At 37.1% G+C, this 20141-nt stretch overlaps 1 protein-coding gene across 2 annotated transcripts in view; it reads left to right on the top strand.

Annotated features, from left to right (window-relative positions):
- LOC124517391 (cAMP-specific 3',5'-cyclic phosphodiesterase 4D) overlaps positions 1-19376 on the top strand; it is a 54988-nt gene extending 35612 nt beyond the window's left edge. For both annotated transcript variants that reach the window (XM_047086829.1, XM_047086836.1), the window contains 9 exons: positions 346-439; positions 1809-1981; positions 3066-3164; positions 4013-4177; positions 5190-5289; positions 11498-11652; positions 12537-12659; positions 13596-13778; positions 14490-19376. In XM_047086829.1, coding sequence (XP_046942785.1) covers positions 346-439; positions 1809-1981; positions 3066-3164; positions 4013-4177; positions 5190-5289; positions 11498-11652; positions 12537-12659; positions 13596-13778; positions 14490-14906 — 1509 coding nt within the window. In that variant the 3' untranslated portion in view covers positions 14907-19376. The remainder of the gene's footprint in view (positions 1-345; positions 440-1808; positions 1982-3065; positions 3165-4012; positions 4178-5189; positions 5290-11497; positions 11653-12536; positions 12660-13595; positions 13779-14489) is intronic.
- The last annotated feature ends 765 nt before the right edge of the window (positions 19377-20141 follow it).

The following is a 20141-nucleotide window of genomic DNA, read 5'->3' as shown; positions in this document are numbered from 1 at the left end:
ATCTGTGTGGTCCAGTATGGTAGCCACTAGCCACGTGTGGCTATTTAAATTTAAATTTAAATTAATTTACAATGAAATAAAGTTCAAAATTCAGCTCCTCGTTTTCACTAGGTACATTGCAAGTGCTTGATAAACGCATAGGATTAGTAGCTACTGTAAGGGACATCTCAGATTCTAGAACTTTCCAGCATTATAGAAAGTTCTATTGGATGACACTGATCTAAACTGTCAGGACAGTTTAAAAAAAAATCTTTGGGCATGCTTTCTGTATGTTACAAGTATGTTTATGTTACCTCACTTACATTTTCCTCTTCTGTTATTTCATATCATTTTTCTGTTTTTCAGTTTAAAAGGATGCTTAATCGGGAGCTCACCCATCTCTCTGAAATGAGTCGGTCTGGAAATCAAGTGTCAGAGTATATATCAAACACATTCTTAGGTGAGAATAATAATTGAAACGCAATTTAAAAGTTTTCTTTTGTGGTGTTTGTTTTTGGAGGTAGATTGGGGGCACTAACTCGTTTTGGAAACCATTCCATTTGTTTTCATTCATCCTGTTAGTAACTTGACTATCTGAGCCTCTAAGCTTTGAAATTTAAGGTGATAAAGTACATTTTTTTTTTACTTTTATTCAGAAGTTCAGGGATTCTCTGGATTCAAGTTGTATATTGCCAATTTTTTCAAAGCACTAAATGTAAAATGTATTCTATAGAGAAATCTATGCATGCATTCAACAAGTTCTTGTTAAATGCCAGACATTGCTGGGCACTGGTAATGATAAATTAGAAAAGTTCCTTGCCATCAATGAGTTATAGTCTAATGAACACCAAGCTCTAAATACACTACAACTGCTAAAGAAAAGCTTGCTGATAATAATAGTTGAGAATAGTTGAGAATGCTTTGTACACCACCCCACCCTACATCCACAGAAAGAAAATTCAGTTGGTGAAAGTCAGTAGTGTGAACATATCCTTGATTTGAATGTACTTTCGAAACAAAATTGCTGTAACATCTAATTAGCATTTTCACTAAACAGACATTTATTGAAAACATGCTATGTGCAAGGATGAGTTAGAGGAGCTCACTGCCTTGAAATAGTGGATGAGTAAACTGAGGCATCTATTTAGGTCTTTTATTTGAAAATAACAGTTGAATCTGACAATTATTTATCACATGCTATTGGTGGTTCTCTGTGCTCCCCTTGTTATATCATAACCGTTATCTCACTATGGTACAGAAAATATAAAATAACAGAAACAATCTAAGCCATTCAAATATATTGTGTTTATCCTTACATTATGACCCATTTCACTAAGCCCTTAGGTTCACCCAGTGCTGTTTTTATGATATTTCTGTATGAAGTTCCTTCCTTTTCAAAGTAGGTATTAAAACTGGAATACTTAGTGGGCAAGAGCAATTTCTAAGCCACTAAGTGATTTCAAATAGGGACGGAGTTGATGAACAGTTGAAATAACCAATATGTTTTGCTTTATCCAACTCTGCTATCATAAGTCTTGCAAAAAATTTTACTATGACATTCTATCCAAGTAGTAACCACTCAATACATTTGATGTTATTTATTTTGCAGTGGGATGTACTTGCTCAATTTTGTGCTTAAGGGTATCATACATAGTAAGTCCACATCAATTGTAAATACTCAACTTCTCTAAAAGAAGTGTTTCTTGAAAACATTTTCTGGAACATACAATGATTAATTAAAACCTGTTCAGTTATGGATGCTATGATTAAAAAGTATTAACTCACATTGAATTCATAGTAAATGTAGAACATTTTCTAAATTTCTTAAGATAAGCAACATGAAGTGGAAATTCCTTCTCCAACTCAGAAGGAAAAGGAGAAAAAGAAAAGGCCAATGTCTCAGATCAGCGGGGTCAAGAAGTTGATGCACAGCTCCAGTTTGACAAATTCAAGCATCCCGAGATTTGGGGTTAAAACTGAACAAGAAGATGTCCTTGCCAAGGTAAGATGATTTTAAGGACTGTGATCATATTATGCAGGGATGCTTTTTAATAAATTTTGATAGATTCTCTTTTAAATAGATGGACTAGTTCATTAATTTGTGGGGTTATTTTCTTTTGGAAGGTGGGAAAGTACTTTATAAAGTTCTTTATAAACTTTTTGGGTATTGGGGCGCCTGGGTGGCTCAGTCAGTTAAGTGATCGACTTTGTCTCAGGTCATGATCTCATGGTTCATTGTTTCAAGCCCCACATCAGGCTCTGTGCTGACAGCTCAGAGCCTAGAGCCTGCTTCAGATTTTGTGTCTTCCCCTCTCTCTGCCCCACTCCGCTCGCGCTCTGTCTCTCTCTCTCAAAACTGAATAAATGTTAAATATAAGTAAGTAAATAAATAAATAATTTGGGTATTATTAATATGTGGATTTAGACAGGTGGTTTGGTTATATGTTTCTTACTTTTTTACATCTCCGTTTGATTATTCAAGCTTAAAGATTTAGAAATCTTTTATATCTTTTGGGTTTCAGAATAGTTAAGGTTTTGTGAACAGATTTTATCTATAAAAGAAATGCCTTGAGATTGGTAGTCAAGGCATGTAAGTAACGTTGTATTGTCAAAGTCATTAGGTTAAGCCATACTATGCAGTTTTCAGTACATTTAAGTGGGTTTACCTAAAGTTTGCCTGTACTTACACGGTGCATCCATTGCATTTAAAATGAATCTTTTTGGGGCGCCTGGGTGGCTCAGTCGGTTGAGCGGCCGACTTCGGCTCAGGTCATGATCTTGCGGTCTGTGAGTTCAAGTCCCGCGTCAGGCTCTGTGCTGACAGCTCGGAGCCTGGAGCCTGTTTCGGATTCTGTGTCTCCCTCTCTCTCTCTGACCCTCCCCCGTTCATGCTCTGTCTCTCTCTGTCTCAAAAATAAATCAACGTTGAAAAAAAAAAAAAGTTTAAAAAAATAAAAAAATAAAATGAATCTTTTTTTTCAACTTAACATTATTTTTGCTAAAGTCAGTAATGTTTAAATGACCATGCTCATTGATTTGTGTTCTACTTCTGCCTCATAATTTTTTCAATCTTTATTTAACCCCAGGAACTAGAAGATGTAAACAAATGGGGCCTTCATGTTTTCAGAATAGCAGAGCTGTCCGGTAACCGGCCTTTGACTGTTATCATGCATACTATTTTTCAGGTAACATGGTTAAATTCTGTCACCTTTCCTTTTTTTGGTGATACAATGTCTAGTCTGTGAAATGTGCTTGTGTTTAATCTTCTTTACTAGTCACCCTCTTTTGCTTATTTTGATACTTTTTTCTTATTTACCCCATACCAAGGGACACATGATAACAAAGGTTAGAGTGTGGGGTCAAATACAACTAAACCGATTTTGTTATTGTTTTTCCACTTAAGAAGAAGAGGTCATGTGGGAAAATTCAAGCATGATTTTTAAAAATCTACATGACTTCTTGCAGAAGAATGGAGTGCTAACTAAAAAATGAATAAACTTCTTGTTGCTGACTTACCTTAAATTATATTTTCTTCAGTCATTGTTTTTTGTACTGCTCTCTTCTCCGTGTCCGCTTCCCACTCTTGTTGAGCTTTTGCCCCAGCTGAGAATTAGGATATAAATGAGGAGTTGAGGCTGTAGATCCCTCGGTACTGGCCTGGCATAGTCCAGCTCTAGAGACCATTTTGAGTTCCAGTTGGTGTGATCCACTAGCTAAGGCAAGAACACTGGATTGAAGCTGCTTTCATGATTATGGAACACACATTTTTATAGTTGGCAGCTCATTCCCAACAGTATTCCTCTTGAGAAAAGCAAATGTTGGGCCCCAACAGGACAACCCTACGCTGGTTTTTTCCCCAACGTCCTTGGATATTCTCAAATTGTTCCGTTTTCTTCACTAGACACTGCAAGAGTGCTCTTTCCATTTCTGGGTTATCCATAGGTGATATTGGGTATGGTTTTGCTGTTAACACACTCTGTGGAAAATCTTTTTATGTAAAACCAAAATGTGAAGAGGATTTTCTTTCCTACAGGAACGGGATTTATTAAAAACATTTAAAATTCCAGTAGACACTTTGATTACATACCTTATGACCCTGGAAGACCATTACCATGCTGATGTGGCCTACCACAACAATATTCATGCTGCAGATGTGGTCCAGTCAACACATGTGCTGTTATCTACACCTGCTTTGGAGGTAAATCTGGTTTCTAAAACATTGAGACCATTAACCTGCTGTTCTTAAGCATCTCTTAAACATTTATACTGAAGGGTATGCAGGGCAGGAAATAATTGGCTTCATTGGTAGTATGTTGAGTTACAGGGGGAAGATTTGTTGTCAATAAACAGTTCAGTCTTTGATGAATTTTGCCTGTATGAGTTAGTCAGAGATTTAGGGATTCGTGTGTTTGTGATACTGCTTTGAAATGACCTAGTGAACATTCCATAAAGTACATCTGGCTTATTCAGTTTCAATTATTAGTTTTTTGAAATTTAGTCTGATGGCTTTTGTATTTATAGTTGAAAGGATGATTATTACTTATAAAATGTAGACAGTGTTTTGATATTTTTCGTAGAATTTTTCAGAAACACATCTTTAATTCTTCCTGATTTTAAGAATGTGTTCCATTGAATGCTAATTAAGACAATTTGATTTCCTTAATCATTTGGGGAAAAGATTCCCTTTTGCTAATGTATTTTTTAGCTCAGATTGTTTTCATTGTATAATTGTGTTCATACCTCACCATTTGAGTGGTTCTCAACTGAGGGGTGGTTCTTCCTTTTTTCCTCCTACCCTGATCCCCCAAGGACATTTGGCAATATGTGGAGATAATTGTTGTCTGTCACAACCTGACAATAGATGGTACTGGTGTCTCATGGACAGAGGTCAGGGATTCTGTTAACAGTACTACAATGCACAGGATAGCATCCCACAACAAAGAATTAATCTGGCACCAAATGTCAATTCTGCTGAGATCAGGAGTTCCTGGTTTGAATGAAAGAAAATAATCACTCTTGTCATTAATCTTATGTACATTTTCACGATATCCTTAAACATCTTAAATACTTCTACAATAAGCTGTTAAATATTTTGAAGCTTCATTTTGTTTTCCATCAAATTCTAGAAAGTAATTTCACATTTGTGTATACTTTTAATTTGTATTATTGCCGAGTAATAATGTTATTATCTATACTATCTGGTTTTACAGGCCGTGTTTACAGATTTGGAGATTCTTGCAGCAATTTTTGCCAGTGCAATACATGATGTAGATCATCCGGGTGTGTCAAATCAGTTTCTGATCAATACAAGTGAGTAAAATTTATTTTTGCAAAAAAAACTTTCCTTTGTACATTTGAGACTGAATGAGGGTCTTTATAAACTTGGGATGTTTCCAGAGCCACAATGTTCTTTTGAGATGTGTAAATACACATTTTATTGATAGTGTGTGTTAATGTAAACCAGCTCTAAAAATGATCATTCTATCCCAGGAGGCACATACATGTCGTGTTTGGAAAACATCATTCCAGTACTTCTCTAGAAATATTGTGTCAGTAGACAAAGGTAATCAGAAGTGGAAGTTTGCAGAAAGATTCAGATAGTTGTATTGTCTTCCTGTTTAAATAAAAACAGGAAAAGTTGTAAGAATTCATGTTAAACCTTCTTTACTTTATGGAGATTGTCACTGAATCCTCTTCAGAGGCTATGATTGCTCCTCTCCACCACCACCACTCCCACCTCCCTTCCTTTTTCCGTCTTCTCTGGAGGGCTATAGGAACATCTCTGATGTACTGTCTCTTCTGATTTCTCTTTTATTTAAATATTTTTAACCATTAAATTTTTTCTCGTGAAAAGTTCTCAAGTAAGTTGTCACTGAATTTATAAATAGGAGGAGTGGTAGAGACTGTCTAATATGGACATGTCTGACACACAGCTGCATAGAAAACCTTGGTAGGGAATGTTTAGGTAGTGCTTGAGCTATGACTTTGAAAAGAGGTTTTAGTTTTACAGAAATTCTGTTCTTTGGGTAATTGAAATTAATTAGTAAATGATTTAAATATACTATTATTTAATTTCCTCCCACAACAGGTAAATTAGTGTTATAAATTTACTTTTATATACAAAAAAATAAATTCAAAGTTGTTAAAAGAGTTTTTTTTTTTATATCTGTGAAAAATCTTTTCTTTTTTTTCTAGGAGTTTATAGATAATAGCCTTCTCATGACTAAAAAAGTCAAACTGTGGCATCTTTTCATTCCCCATTTATTTCCTATACTTTGCTGCAGCCAGATTTAAAGAGACAATTTAAATGTAGCCTTAGTTTGAGAGATTTAACTTAGATCTTTAAAATTGTATCAATTTTTATATCTCAATTCACCTCTGGACTACTTTGTAACAAAATACATCTTAGTGACTCATTGATATGTAAGAGGATTGGGAAAGTCATGGATTTCCTGAGAGGTGTGGTTACTCAAGTACATTTTAGAAGTCTGGTTTATGAAGTTATTTACCCAGGTTTAGGCAGACTAACATTTCACGTTCCAGCTATCTTATGAGAACCTATGATGGGGTGCTTTCAGGAGTCATCAAAGCATTACTAACATCTTAATATTAATATACATTAGATGCAGGTGTATGAGTTTATAGTATCAGTGCTGAGGGTTGACTGTCCTGAGAAGAGCAGAGAGGTCATACAGTACAGCTTACTGTATGCTGGCACTTTTCCTTAAGCTGACATGATTATTTGGATTCTTAGGCATGTCTTGTTATGTTCCTAATTTTACAAATTTTTAATACATAAAAATTTTGTTTTAATGTCTGCCTTTAAAAAGGTATGCATTTTTCCTTTAAATTAACACCAGAAATACAGACTGGTGTATTACCTTTGCATTCTACTTTATACAGTATTGTATGTTCTCTTATTCTAACATCACAATTAAGAAGAGATTAGAGAACAAATTAATTGAAACAACTGATAATAAAGTCTCCAAGTACTCTGATAATTTTTTAAAGAAAAGTGAGAACCAGCTCTATTATTCTCTCTTGTAGACCCTCTAAGGTCACAGGGGCTTAGGCTGGCACTGGAGGGCTCTGACAGGCATTAGGGCACCCATGGAGTCTGAAATTTAAGCTAGTGAGGCTTCAGTCCACAGATGAATCTGATGCCCTCCAAAGCCTGAGACCCCGTGAGATAGATAACGGTCACATTTAGGAGATAATTATAAACATGGTGACAGCAGCCAAGGGTGGTGTCTGTTTTAAGGTCATCTCCCTGATGACTTGTCCAAGGGGGAAGGGCACCCGGTCCTGCTTCTGGAAGTACTTTGTCACTCCATGATGGCATGAGGATCTCCTTTCTGTGAGACCTCAGCAACACTGGGAGTTTAACAGCTCCCAGGGCAGCTTTGGACTGCTGATGTTTTCTTGACAATGGGGTGTGAGGAGGCTGTATTATTCCTGAGTGAATGAATCAGCATCATCACCTGGTACAGGAAGGTATCCCAGGGTTGATCAGGGCCCCAGGTCCTTGTGAGAATTCACTCCCTTAGTTAGCTTTTGACTAGGGGTCATGCCAGCAGGCATTTTATTTCAGGACACAGAAGAGGCTTAGCAAGTAATGGTGACAAGAAGTAAGTTTTAACTTCACAGTGTTCTATAAAGGAGTCCCTCTCATAACTTGTAAACTTATAATAAAAAGCTTTATGAAATACTCTATCAAAATTATGTGATTATTTTTAGTTTGCCGCAAACCCTTTTTTATAGACAGTGTAAGTTTCTTGTTGTTTTCATGGATTGATTGACCCTCAGTGGCTCACACAAGCACACTCTCAGCTCTCACCTTGGAGCTGGTGCTACCAACTTGTCCAAAGCCCAGGGTTGAATCTGTTTCTTGTAATTTATACATTTATAAACCCATAGCTGGGAGGTCACGTGTCCTATTTTAAGGAGGCTAGAGGCACAGTGAGTTTGCATGGCCCCTTCTGGAAGAAGAGTTCTTTCTGGAACTCACCTGGCTGCTTCCCAGTCCAGATTTTCCTCTGCTTCTTAGTTGTGACAATAATTTCCATCATTTGTTCCACTGTAGGCGCCAAATCATTTGATAGTAATGATACATACATTCATTGTTAACAGGCTGGAGGTTTTGAAAATCAAGACATCGTTTCTACCTGGCGCAGATGGTTATGTTTTGTAAATGATATGGGGGAGTAGAGGAATCTGAGTAGGATTTTAAGAAGTTGAAATTCCAGGGAGAGAAGCTGTGTAAGTCTTTTTCAAGGACAGTACATGTAAATAAACTCACAAAATGTAAATAGCATCATATGGTTTTGAATATAACATGCTGGAGAGTATTTATCATAACAAAGCATTTGACTTCACAGCATTCTTTTCTCAAACAATAAAGCGTTGTCAGAGGTGCAGAATATATATAGTATTAAATTTTACTTGGAAAACAAGTAATTCGGGTTTATAGCAAAGATGCCTAAGCTCTAGGGGAAAAGATTTAGTCACATTAGTCATGTGTTCAAAGCATATGGTTTTGATTTCCAAGAGCAGAAGCGTTTCACTATATTAAACTGGAGCTAGATTTAGCTACCAGTGCACACACACTTTTATTTCTCTAGTCTCATTTTAAAATAAGCTTTCCATAGCCCTATCTGTGGATTATATATAAAAAGTTATTTTCTGCTTAAATATAACACTTTCAAAACAAGGATAAATTCATTTTCATGAAGTGTGATTATATAGAAATACTACAGAGATTGTTATTTTAGCCAACAAAAAAATATTGAGAGTCTACTATGTGCCAATCAGTGTTCTAGGCACTAGGGATATATGGGTGGGCAAGACAGTGGTCTGGCTGTGAAAAGCTTTCATTTGGCTGGAAAAAAAAAAAGGACTATAACACGTGAATATCTGATAGCACTAGTTTGGTGGAGAAAAATAATACAGGTTATGGACGTAGAGAGTGAATGAATTGAGTGAATCAAACAGTTATAATCCTTTGTCCTTGGCAGCTAGAAAATAAAACTACCACTTCCTCCCCCATTTCAAGGAGAAATATGTTGTTTAGAAGTGCCAGGAGAAACCAGAGAACCATGCACATCAGATGAATAACTTTTCATTTTATATAGGGTCTTAAGTCTCTAAGTGGGTTGGGAGGTCTATGGAAGAGACTGTTAAGACATGCACAGAGATGATGACAAATAAATTGGAATGTGATTAGTGCCAAATGAGTGGTACAAAGTATAAAGGAGTTTACAGCAGAAAGTGAGCAGTTCCACCTGTGGTAATCAGGAAAGGCTTCATGGACTTGTACTGGGCTTTGAAGATGAACAGGTTTCAACAGAAATGTTCTATCACGTATTTTCTTACTCTGGACCCTACCTCTGCCTCTGTACTACTGTACCTTAGAGCATAGTATGAAGGCAACTTTCTGATGATTCCTGAACTTTCAAGGACTCTATGTAGAAGTACTATGGTAGCATCTTTGGCAAATAAACTTCTCAGGAGCTGCAAAATCTTTCGTTAGATGTTACCTCGTGCCTTCAGCCCTAAGGAAGAGTAGAAAGTTAAATGACTGCCCTGAGATTCAGTTGCAACAGTATCCACCACCTTCCTGTCAACAGCCCCAAAACTGGAGAGGCAGTGGGGGAGATCCACTCAGTAAGGAGTCTTTTCATTGCTTTCTGTCCAGTCTGGATTCTCATTCCAAGGCTCTTGGACCACCTTCTATGTGAAAGAGCATCTTTAGATAGATTAGAGTTGAGACTCTTTGTTGTAGCATTTATACCACAGATCATCCTCTTCCTTAAACTAACAGCTGCTCACCTTGTTCTTCTGCAGGCTCACAGCCTTAACTTCTTGTTTCTTTCTTCATGAGGTATATTAGTCAGTCTGGGTTTTTGTAAGCCTGAGTCAGTTCATGTATTAATGCCTCTTATCTGCATGCATATTTATTCCCTTAAAAGAACCATAAAAGATTAATTGGGCATTATTTGTCCAGTCAAAAAACATTTGCCTTCCTTTCAATATATATTTATTTAATAGGATTCTACTATACAAACAATAATACCAGGTGCTAAAATCCTATATAGTATTAATTTTTTTTATTTCTATATATTTAACCACCTATAGATAAATGTTCATAGTTAGAGTTTCAGAAACTATTTAAAAAAATTTTTTTTAATGTTTATTTTCGAGAAAGAGCATGAAGGAGATGGGAGGGGCAGAGAGAGGGAGACACAGAATCTGAAGGAAGCTCCAGGCTCTGAGCTGTTAGCACAGAGCCTGATATGGGGCTCGAACCCACGAACTGTGAGATCATGACCTGAACTGAAGCCGGATGCTTAAGTGAGTGAACCACCCAGGCACCCCGTTTAGAGACAATTTAAAAGTCAGATCTGACCAGATACTATCTGAATGAATGAATGAACACTATTGTTTTATCCCCCCAAAAGAGAACATACACACCTACTCTTTGGTATTCTAGACATCTCTATTCCTGTAGTTTCAGAGCAAAAATTTACATGTATAAATTTGTAGGTCTATAGTACAAGTAAATTCATAGGATTTCACAATAGATGTATGTCCTGACCGTCTCTTCTCCTTCCTAGTTCCTTTAAATAGTCATTGAGTAGCAATGACTCTTTCTTAGAAAAGAATGTGTATTTCCCATACATTAGTCAGAAAAAAGATCAAATACATGTGCTTTTGGTGTTTACAGTGGCGTAAGTGGAAACAGAATAACGCACCAATTTTCTTTAATGACTGCCTTATAGAGTTGGGTCTGCTATTTACAGGAACCAAGAAAGAGGCAGGATCTTGCTGCCTAAAACATACAGGTCCAGGGCAGTCCTAAGGGAGCAGCAAAATCTTCACCATGGAGTTATTATGTAGGTAGCTGAACACCTGTCTCTTGATACTCAGAAAATAACATGGAAAAAATGAGTAAAGCTTTGACTTTCAGAGCTATACTGTGGAAGAAAATGAGTAAAAGCAGCATGAACAAATCTAGTATATTGTTCATTTGTTCCAAACTGTTCTTGAGTACAGTCCAAAATCACATCATCCTTACATTCTGTGAAATATTGGGTAATGGTCCATAGTTATCAGGAACATGACAACTTAAGCTGTTAAGATGTTGCCAGTGTTAAAAGTGATGTCACATTCTGCTGCTCATGAAACTACCTGTGGCAGATCTGGAGGGGGGGCTCAAGAACATCTGGTCCAACTCTTCTCCCACTTGAGAAGAGCCACAGCTGAGAGGTCCGCAGAGTGAAATGATTTGTCATGTGTCAGTAGCATTAGAATTCACTCCCAAGATTCCATTGCTCTTTCCACTAGTTAATATACATTAACTAGTATATCCTCTTCTGGGTATTGTCCTGTAATGGTAAGGCCAGCAGAGGTGTGGAAGAAAAATGCTTCTTAAACCCAAAGTATCTTAGAATGTGAAGAATACAAAAAACTTAGAAAAAAAATGCCTTTGCTTATCTTCTGTCTCCTTTCTTTCTTTAAGACTCTGAACTTGCCTTGATGTACAATGATTCTTCTGTCTTGGAGAACCATCATCTGGCTGTGGGCTTTAAGTTGCTTCAGGAAGAAAACTGTGACATTTTCCAGAATCTGACCAAAAAGCAAAGACAATCATTAAGGAAGATGGTCATTGACATTGTAAGTAGCTGCTAAAAGGAAAAAAGAGAGATGTGATGCAAGTTGTTTTTTAAGAATAAGAGTGAGATGAGTATGAGGTAAATGGAACCTTGTGTTTCAAAACCTGTTGTTGCCCCTTATGTCTGAGAAGCCTCCTGTGCTGCTGGCAGTGATGTTCTGTAATGGGTTTTCTCATTCTGGCAGTTGGGAGTTAAGAGTAGTGACAGCTCACCCTCTTAATTCTAGTTTTATTTTCTGAAGTTCTCCAGTCTGGTGGCAGGCAGGGAAAGGTGACTAACAAAAGCTATTAGTACAAAATGATTTTTTCCACTCACAAAATGGAAAAAAAATACATTTATGTCAGTACACAGTGTTATTTAGAGATATCCATGACTTTTTTAATGCATATTATTTACAGTGATTACGAGACACAGGAAAACCTCTGGTCATCAACAACTTATAAGTTTGTACACACAAAGGTAGGAATTACGTGTCTTGGGTCAGCGGAAAATTAGCCAGAATACTCTGTTTCTGAAGTACTCTGTGAGCAACCTTGAATGATTTCATCGTAGTCCAGGTGCTACTTTCTAATCAAAGGAGTAGAAAGAACTTCAGAACATGGGCTAACTTCTTATCCGTAGGAGTATCATCCCTTTTTTTCACCATGAAAGTGGTTGCTGGTTGCTAACCTTCTGTAGATTGCATGTATTTATCTGGGCTTCAAGAAACCCTACAGAGCAGAAGAGGCTGCACAAATGAGTAGTGTAGGACTCCCATTCCCTGCCACCAGACACCCCAGTGGTTTTTCATTTCTTTCATGCTCTGCATTCATATTGTCATATGCAAATTCTGACTTTTTTTTCCTCTGGACTTTGCTCCTTACTAAAATACTCTTGTCTTTTAAGGTACTTGCAACAGACATGTCAAAACACATGAATCTACTGGCTGATTTGAAAACTATGGTGGAAACTAAGAAAGTGACAAGTTCTGGAGTTCTTCTTCTTGATAATTATTCTGATAGGATTCAGGTAAAGTGTTATTTGAATTTGTTCTGTTTCTGCACACGTGTCTGTGTCTAACTTTGATAAGACTTGTCTCCTTTCTTCCGACTTATGATTTTAGTAATTATAAGCAGAATTTTTAACCAAAGTCTTTTTTTAACGTTTATTTTTGAGAGAGAGACAGAGACAGAGCGTGAGTGGGGGAGAGAGGGAGAGCATGAGTGGCAGAGAGAGAGGGAGACACAGAAGCCAAAGCAGGCTCCAAGCTCTGAGCTGTCAGCACAGAGCCCGACGCGGGGCTCACACTCACAAAATGTGGTATCATGACCCAAGCCGAAGTCAGACATTAACCAACTGAGCCACCCAGGCGCCCCAATAACCAAATTCTGAATCTTGAGAATTAGCCAGATAAATTCTATTGGTTCTTCATTTGCATATGCATTAAAAAAAACCCTAACCTCTCACAAAACCAACCACTGAAGCAGCTCCAAATTTAATCAGCTATGCACACATGAACTGTTTCTTACGAAATTTAGGTATGGTAGAAGTGGCAGAAGTTAGGGCTGTTAAGACAAGTGTGAACCATACACAGACATATAGTTGAGCTGTTTGGAAGGAATCTTACACTACTTGTATTTTTTTTTTTTCAACGTTTATTTATTTTTGGGACAGAGAGAGACAGAGCATGAACGGGGGAGGGGCAGAGAGAGAGGGAGACACAGAATCGGAAACAGGCTCCAGGCTCTGAGCCATCAGCCCAGAGCCTGACGCGGGGCTCGAACTCACGGACCGCGAGATCGTGACCTGGCTGAAGTCGGACGCTTAACCGACTGCGCCACCCAGGCACCCCTCTACTTGTATTTTTAAGTGTCACATTCATACAATGTGAATTTCTAGTGAAAAAAAAAAGAAGAAAAGAAACGGCAGCAGGTGCTGAATAGAGAAAGCGTTTGTCTATTTTAGGTCCTTCAGAATATGGTGCACTGTGCAGATCTGAGCAACCCAACAAAGCCTCTTCAGCTGTACCGCCAGTGGACTGACCGCATAATGGAGGAGTTCTTCCGCCAAGGAGACCGAGAGAGAGAGCGGGGCATGGAGATAAGTCCTATGTGTGACAAGCACAATGCATCTGTGGAAAAATCACAGGTGATGCATTAAGCATAAAGTTTGCAGAGAAAACAAAACTCCAGCTTGAATGTTTGATTGCTTTGTATCCACATCATACAGTATTTCATTGGGTTTTTTAAATTATTTTTCTTTCAGAAGGCTCAATTTCATATTAGTGTTTATGAGCCAAAAAACTCTCATTCGTATGATTTTAATTCATATGGTCATATATACATTTCTCATGACATCACATTCTTTCATTATGACTGTTTTCATATAGAGCATACATATATAGAGAATTTCCGCTATCTGAACTCATAAGTGAATTCAGTCATATGAAGTCAAAGAGTACCTGGCCTGGTTTCAGTTGTCTGGATTCACCTATAAATTGGCCATTCTAAAATAAAGGCCAGGTCTGATACTACTATGTAAACAAATGGAATTTTTTACAGTATAAACATACTCCTGAAATAAGAATTCTTGCTAATTTTCACCAGCTATTAACAGTACTTTTATATGGTCTGTTGCCTAAAATAGTGACCATTTTACCAAACTCAGGTTAGAAGTCTTGTGTTCAGTGTTATATTTGTGGGCCATGTTATATTTGCTATATTTTAATGTAAATTATGTTACATATATAAATTGATGTAAATAGATACATACTCAGGTATATTTGCAGAATCTAGTTAACCTTTTCCATTGTTTCATAGTCCCAAGTCTTATACTCAAATCGGAATTGTTTTTAAATAGGTGGGCTTCATAGACTATATTGTTCATCCTCTGTGGGAGACGTGGGCAGACCTCGTGCATCCTGACGCCCAGGACATTTTGGACACTTTGGAGGACAATCGTGAATGGTACCAGAGCACAATTCCTCAGAGCCCCTCCCCAGCACCTGATGACCAGGAGGAAGGCCGGCAGGGTCAAACGGAGAAGTTCCAGTTTGAACTAACTTTAGAGGAAGACGGCGAGTCAGACACCGAAAAGGACAGTGGAAGTCAAGTGGAAGAAGACACGAGCTGCAGTGACTCCAAGACTCTGTGTACTCAAGACTCAGAGTCGACTGAAATTCCCCTTGATGAACAGGTGGAAGAAGAGACGGTAGGGGAGGAAGAAGACAGCCAGCCTGAAGCCTGTGTAATAGAAGATCATTCTCCTGACACGTAACATTGCAAAGACTTTCACGCCTTTTGTTGTGTTTTGTTTTGTTTTTTTTAATTTAAGTAGAAAAATTGTTTCCAAAGTGCATGTCACATGCCACAACCATGGTCACACCTCACTGTCATCTGCCAGGATGTTTGTTGAACAAAACTGACCTTGACTACTCAGTCTGGCGCTCAGGAATATTGTAACCAGTTTTTTCACCTCCATGTCATCGGAGCAAGGGGGACATCTTCACGAACAGCATTTTAACAAGATTTCAGCTTGGTAGAGCTGACAAAGAGAAAATCAACTGCAAAATGTTTTCAATAGAGTGGCTCATCGGGCAGCCCAAAAGTTGTTATGATTTGGGGTTTCTTTACTTTTTATTTGTTTGCAATATTTTCAGCAGAAAGAAGGCATTACACAGACAGAGTGAACTCATAGATGAAGCAACAAATGTGTCAGGAACAGGACACAGCATGAATCTGTTACCAGGAGGAAGATGAGCCACAGAAATTGCATAATTTTCTAATTTCAAGTCTTCCTGATACATGACTGTATAGTGTGGTTCACTGAGCTGCACTGACCTCTACATTTTGTATGATATGTAAAACAGATTTTTTGTAGAGCTTACTTTTATTATTAAATGTACTGAGGTATTATATTTAAAAAACTATGTTCAAAACTTCATCTGCCACTGGTTATTTTTTTCTAAGGAGTAACTTGCAAGTTTTCAGTACAAATCTGTGCTACACTGGATAAATCTAATTTACGAATTTTACTTGCACCTTATAGTTCATAGCAATTAACTGATTTGTAGTGATTCATTGTTTTATATACCAATGACTTCCATATTTTAAAACAGAAACCAATTTTATGTTGCAGGAAACCCTTTTTGTAGGTCTTCATTTACTTTGCTTTTCATTTCAGTCTTTTCAGATAAGCAGAGTTGCTCTCACTGATATTTTTTTCACGGTGTACAAAGTGAATATTTGTTCTGTGATACTTTGATGTGCATTCTGTCTAATGTGTCTTAAGCCTCATAAACAATCATCAGTTGGTGTTGTCTGAAGCAAGTAAGAGATATATAAATACACAGTAGCTAAAATGGTCTTTTTTAGGTATTTTCCTACTTAGTGTCTTCTGATAACTTTTTGCTGTGTCAATAGACCCTCATTTCACAAGTGCATGTCTTTGTAATAACCCTCACATTTTATGCTCATTTCTATTGTTTTCACAGTCAGTTGTAGTAAGAACTTTTTTCCCCTTGTGCTGCTTTATTATTTAGTGTGTGTTTGAATCTCTGTCCATGTTCACTAGATGGGGTCTTATCAAATATATCACCACCATTCTGAGTGATGAAAAGTAGCAGGTAGTCAGGCTAGAGTCACCATTTATTTCTACCACAAGGCCAAATATAATGCCTAACTTTAACTCTTGATTTACACAGAAAAGTTAACAGCTAGCTAGGTAATTTTTTAAAATATTAGCAGAGTATATTAACAAACACCAGTACAACTAATGCTCTTTGTTTCCATGATTTCACCATGGGATTAAGAACTATATGAGGAATATTCTTGAGAAGAGATCTTAAGTGTAGCAACTACTCTTCCTTAATGGATAGCCTCGTAATGTAGAAATTGCTCTCACAGTTATCACTGGTCCACAAGTATGTCTTGTAGAGGAGAATATTAAATGCACCAAGGGAAAGAAGTTGATGATGCTGCTGGCACCAGAGGTTTGGTAATATAATGCCACCCTAAAATACTAGGATGGGTAAGAAGATTCTACCTAAGTAACAGAGCTAATTCTTGGCTGCATTTAGCACCAAGAAATGTATTACAATTTTAGGGATTACTTTCCAGTATTTACCTTCAATTGGCATCCCGGGGCACTTACCTAGTCTGGATGTTCTGTCCATTCCAGCTCTTAGTAAAGTATTTGCCTTGTCTATGAAGAATTTGGAGCCCAAATAGTCATTTTTCACATTGATATTATTTATGGAAAATAAACAGTCAAGAAAACTTATAACCCTGAAAAGCATTTATATTTAGGATTTCTCAAGGGCCTTCTGGCGACTAATAACCAAGTCATCAGCCAGGGGAAATGACCCAAGCTAAACATAGTCCCTATTTGAATACCCGGAGATCCACCAGGGAACTTCTGACAGAAAAATTATGTAGCTCTGATTTGTTCTTAGAGCAGAACAGGAATCAACTAATTAATGATCAGATTTCCACCCTCTTCCCTGAAAAAAAATCAGTAATCTTTCAAATAAAGTCCTGTGGTTAGCCAAGTGGTTTCAGAAGAACAGTTGAAAACTTGTCTTATTTGTTCTTGATGGAAGTCTAGAAGAAAAGGCAAACAATCTAGAGTGTATTCCTTTATCCAAAATATTCTCATTCCCTCCTCTCACTACTGCTTGGTATTTCCCCCACAGAGTGCCTAAAATCTTGATAATAATAGAAAAAAATAAAAGTAGCAATATGTCACAAATCCGGACCTGAAAGGATTTGTAACTGCATTGAAAAGCAGAGTTGTTTTGTTTTCAACTTGTTGGTTTATAATGATCACGTGTTGTGAAGATACTCACCGATGGACAATCAAATTGTAGAAAAGGCAATATCCAAGAGACAGAGACTAATGCACTGTACAGTCTGCTTATCCTCTCCCTTCTTTCTCTTCCCTTCTCTCTTGCCAAAGTGTGCTTCAGAATTATGCACCGCTTTACAGAGAACATCCTTTTACAAGTGGCTTTACATTTCCTAAAATGCCATAAGAAAATGCAATATCTGGGTACTGTATGGGGAAAAAAGTCCAAGTTTGCATAAAACCAGTACATTTCAGCTTGCAAGTTACTAAACACAATAATGCTGTTTTAATTTTCTTTTACATCACTTAAAATTCACAAGAAAATAATGTAGATAGAACAAATTGCAGACAAGGAAAAAAAAACTTGAATGAAATGGATTTCACAGAAAGCTTTATGATAATTTTTGAATGCATTATTTATTTTTTGTGCCATGCATTTTTTTCTCACCAAATGACCTTACCTGTAATACAGTCTTGTTTGTCTGTTTACAACCATGTATTTATTGTAATGTACATACTGTAATGTTAATTGTAAATTATCAGTTCTTATTAAAACATCATCCCACGATGGGATGGTGTTGATATATTTGGAAACTCTTGGTGAGAGAATGAATGGTGTGTATACATACTCCTTGTACATTTTCTTTTCTCCTGTAATATATATAGTCTTGTCACCTTATAGCTTGTTTATGGAAGATTCAAGAAAACTATAAAATACATAAAGATATATAAATTTAAAAAACATAGCTGCAGGTCTTTGGTCCCAGGGCTGTGCCTTAACTTTAACCAATATTTTCTTCTGTTTTGCTGCATTTGAAAGTAAGGCAATGGGGGCGGGCTAGGGCTGGGCATTTTACATCCAAGCTTTGAACCAATTGGATTTCTGGCAACAGCTGGAATTTAGAAAACCACAGTCAACCTCTGGAAGATTCTGACACCCTTCTGACTTACAAGCTTTTAAGTACTTCTTGCTGTGAAACAGCACTGGATATATAATGATTCTTCTTCCTATCTCTTGATCAGGAGCTACTTCAGTTAGTTACATCTGATTGTTGTTTTATTTTTTTTTTTAACTTTCAAACACTACTTGGGAAAATATATTCTTGTCCAATGATAACAAAATCATTTTCACTGCTTTAGCACATAGGCAAATGAACTTGATTTGAAACTAGAGCCATAGGTCACATGTGATGGTCAGTCATTTATTCATCAGCTCCTGTCATGTTAGGAGAATTTGTGATATGAAAAAGAAAAGAAAATGTAATATGAAAAGGTCATTTTTTTTTAACCCTGGAATTTGACTTTACCTAAGATCAACCAAATTTCTATATGTATGTGAATCTAAAGATAAAACAGTTTTTATATGATGCCAGTTCACACAAAAATGATTCGCCATTCTCTGGAATTTGTTTCTGCAAAACTTCTATGGCTGTAGAATTTTAAAAGTTAACCTTGTTGTTGTGGTCAACTCCCAAAAGCGTTGAAAAATTCCCAGTGGGTGGCATGGAAACTGCCTCCCACTTTTGCCCAGCCCTCAGAACATGTGACTTAGTGAGAGATTCTTTTTCTAGAAAAAATGAGCCTCCTATTACTTTATTTTATTTTTTTGACACAAACTGTAGATTTTAGCAGCCCTGGCCCAAAGGAATTTGATTACTTTTGTTTTAAACAGTACAAAGGGGACACTATAATTATGAAAAACATCCTTCCTGATTTTAGTTGTTTTTAATTTTATTTCTTAGGATATGTTTTCAGAGTGGTAAATTGTGTGTGCGCATTACAAATGATGATGATTCTTTTAGTGGTTTCTTAGCCTCTTTACAGCCCATGGGGATAGTACTGTACATCAATACCTTCATATGAAATTTTTATATGCAATGAAAATAAAAGCATGGGTTGATTCTGCCTATTTATGACTCAATCTTTTACAAATAAAAGATTATTCATTTTAAAATGTAGGCCAGTCAGCACAGGTTTCCAAGAATGTTGAAGATGGATGAAATGAAATGCAAGGAGAATAGTAGCATTAAGTTAGTACTCATACTTATAATCCAATGACACCAAATAAATTATGTAGATTCACTTTGTTACAGAGAGAATTGCCCAAACTATTTAGATGGCCCCTAAGATGAAGCACTGTTTTCAAATAGGGTTGGGAGGGGGACTTCTCTGCTTAATGAAGTGTTCTGGTATACCGAGTTACTCAGACATTTAACAATTGTTTGGTACATACTCTCCCAACGACAAGGTTCTAGGGATTCAACAGAGAACAAGCCAGTTTCTGCTTTCATGAGCACATACTCTGGAGGGGACGGAGGCATTGAACACTTCCAACACATATCATTAAGTGTACCGTACAACAAAGAAGCCCGGGTACTGTGATTAAGCAGCAATCCGAACTTGATTTCTTCCAGAGGGCCAAAGGAGGCTTCCTTAAGGAAGCGATTTGGGGAAGAGTGCCAAAGCATAGTGAGAGGTAACCAGGCAAGAAGGGAGAGTTGATAGGAAATGGAAGGGTGTCCAGACAGGTTAACTGTACTTGTAAATCTCTGAAGTACTAATGACTTGAGAGCCCTAGAGAAAGTGGAAGGAAGGCAGCGGTCCCCCAACACTCTTTATCCCTTACCCTGCTTTATTTCCTTTGTAATGCTTATTATAAATTGACGT

This window comes from Lynx rufus, unplaced genomic scaffold, assembly GCF_022079265.1.
Source record: "Lynx rufus isolate CCGP_SWC_20201006 ecotype Redwood Valley unplaced genomic scaffold, mLynRuf1.p SCAF_1, whole genome shotgun sequence".
Classification (NCBI taxonomy): Eukaryota; Metazoa; Chordata; class Mammalia; order Carnivora; family Felidae; genus Lynx; species Lynx rufus.
Note: the sequence above shows the minus strand (reverse complement) of the source record. Positions and strands in the feature narration are given on the sequence as shown.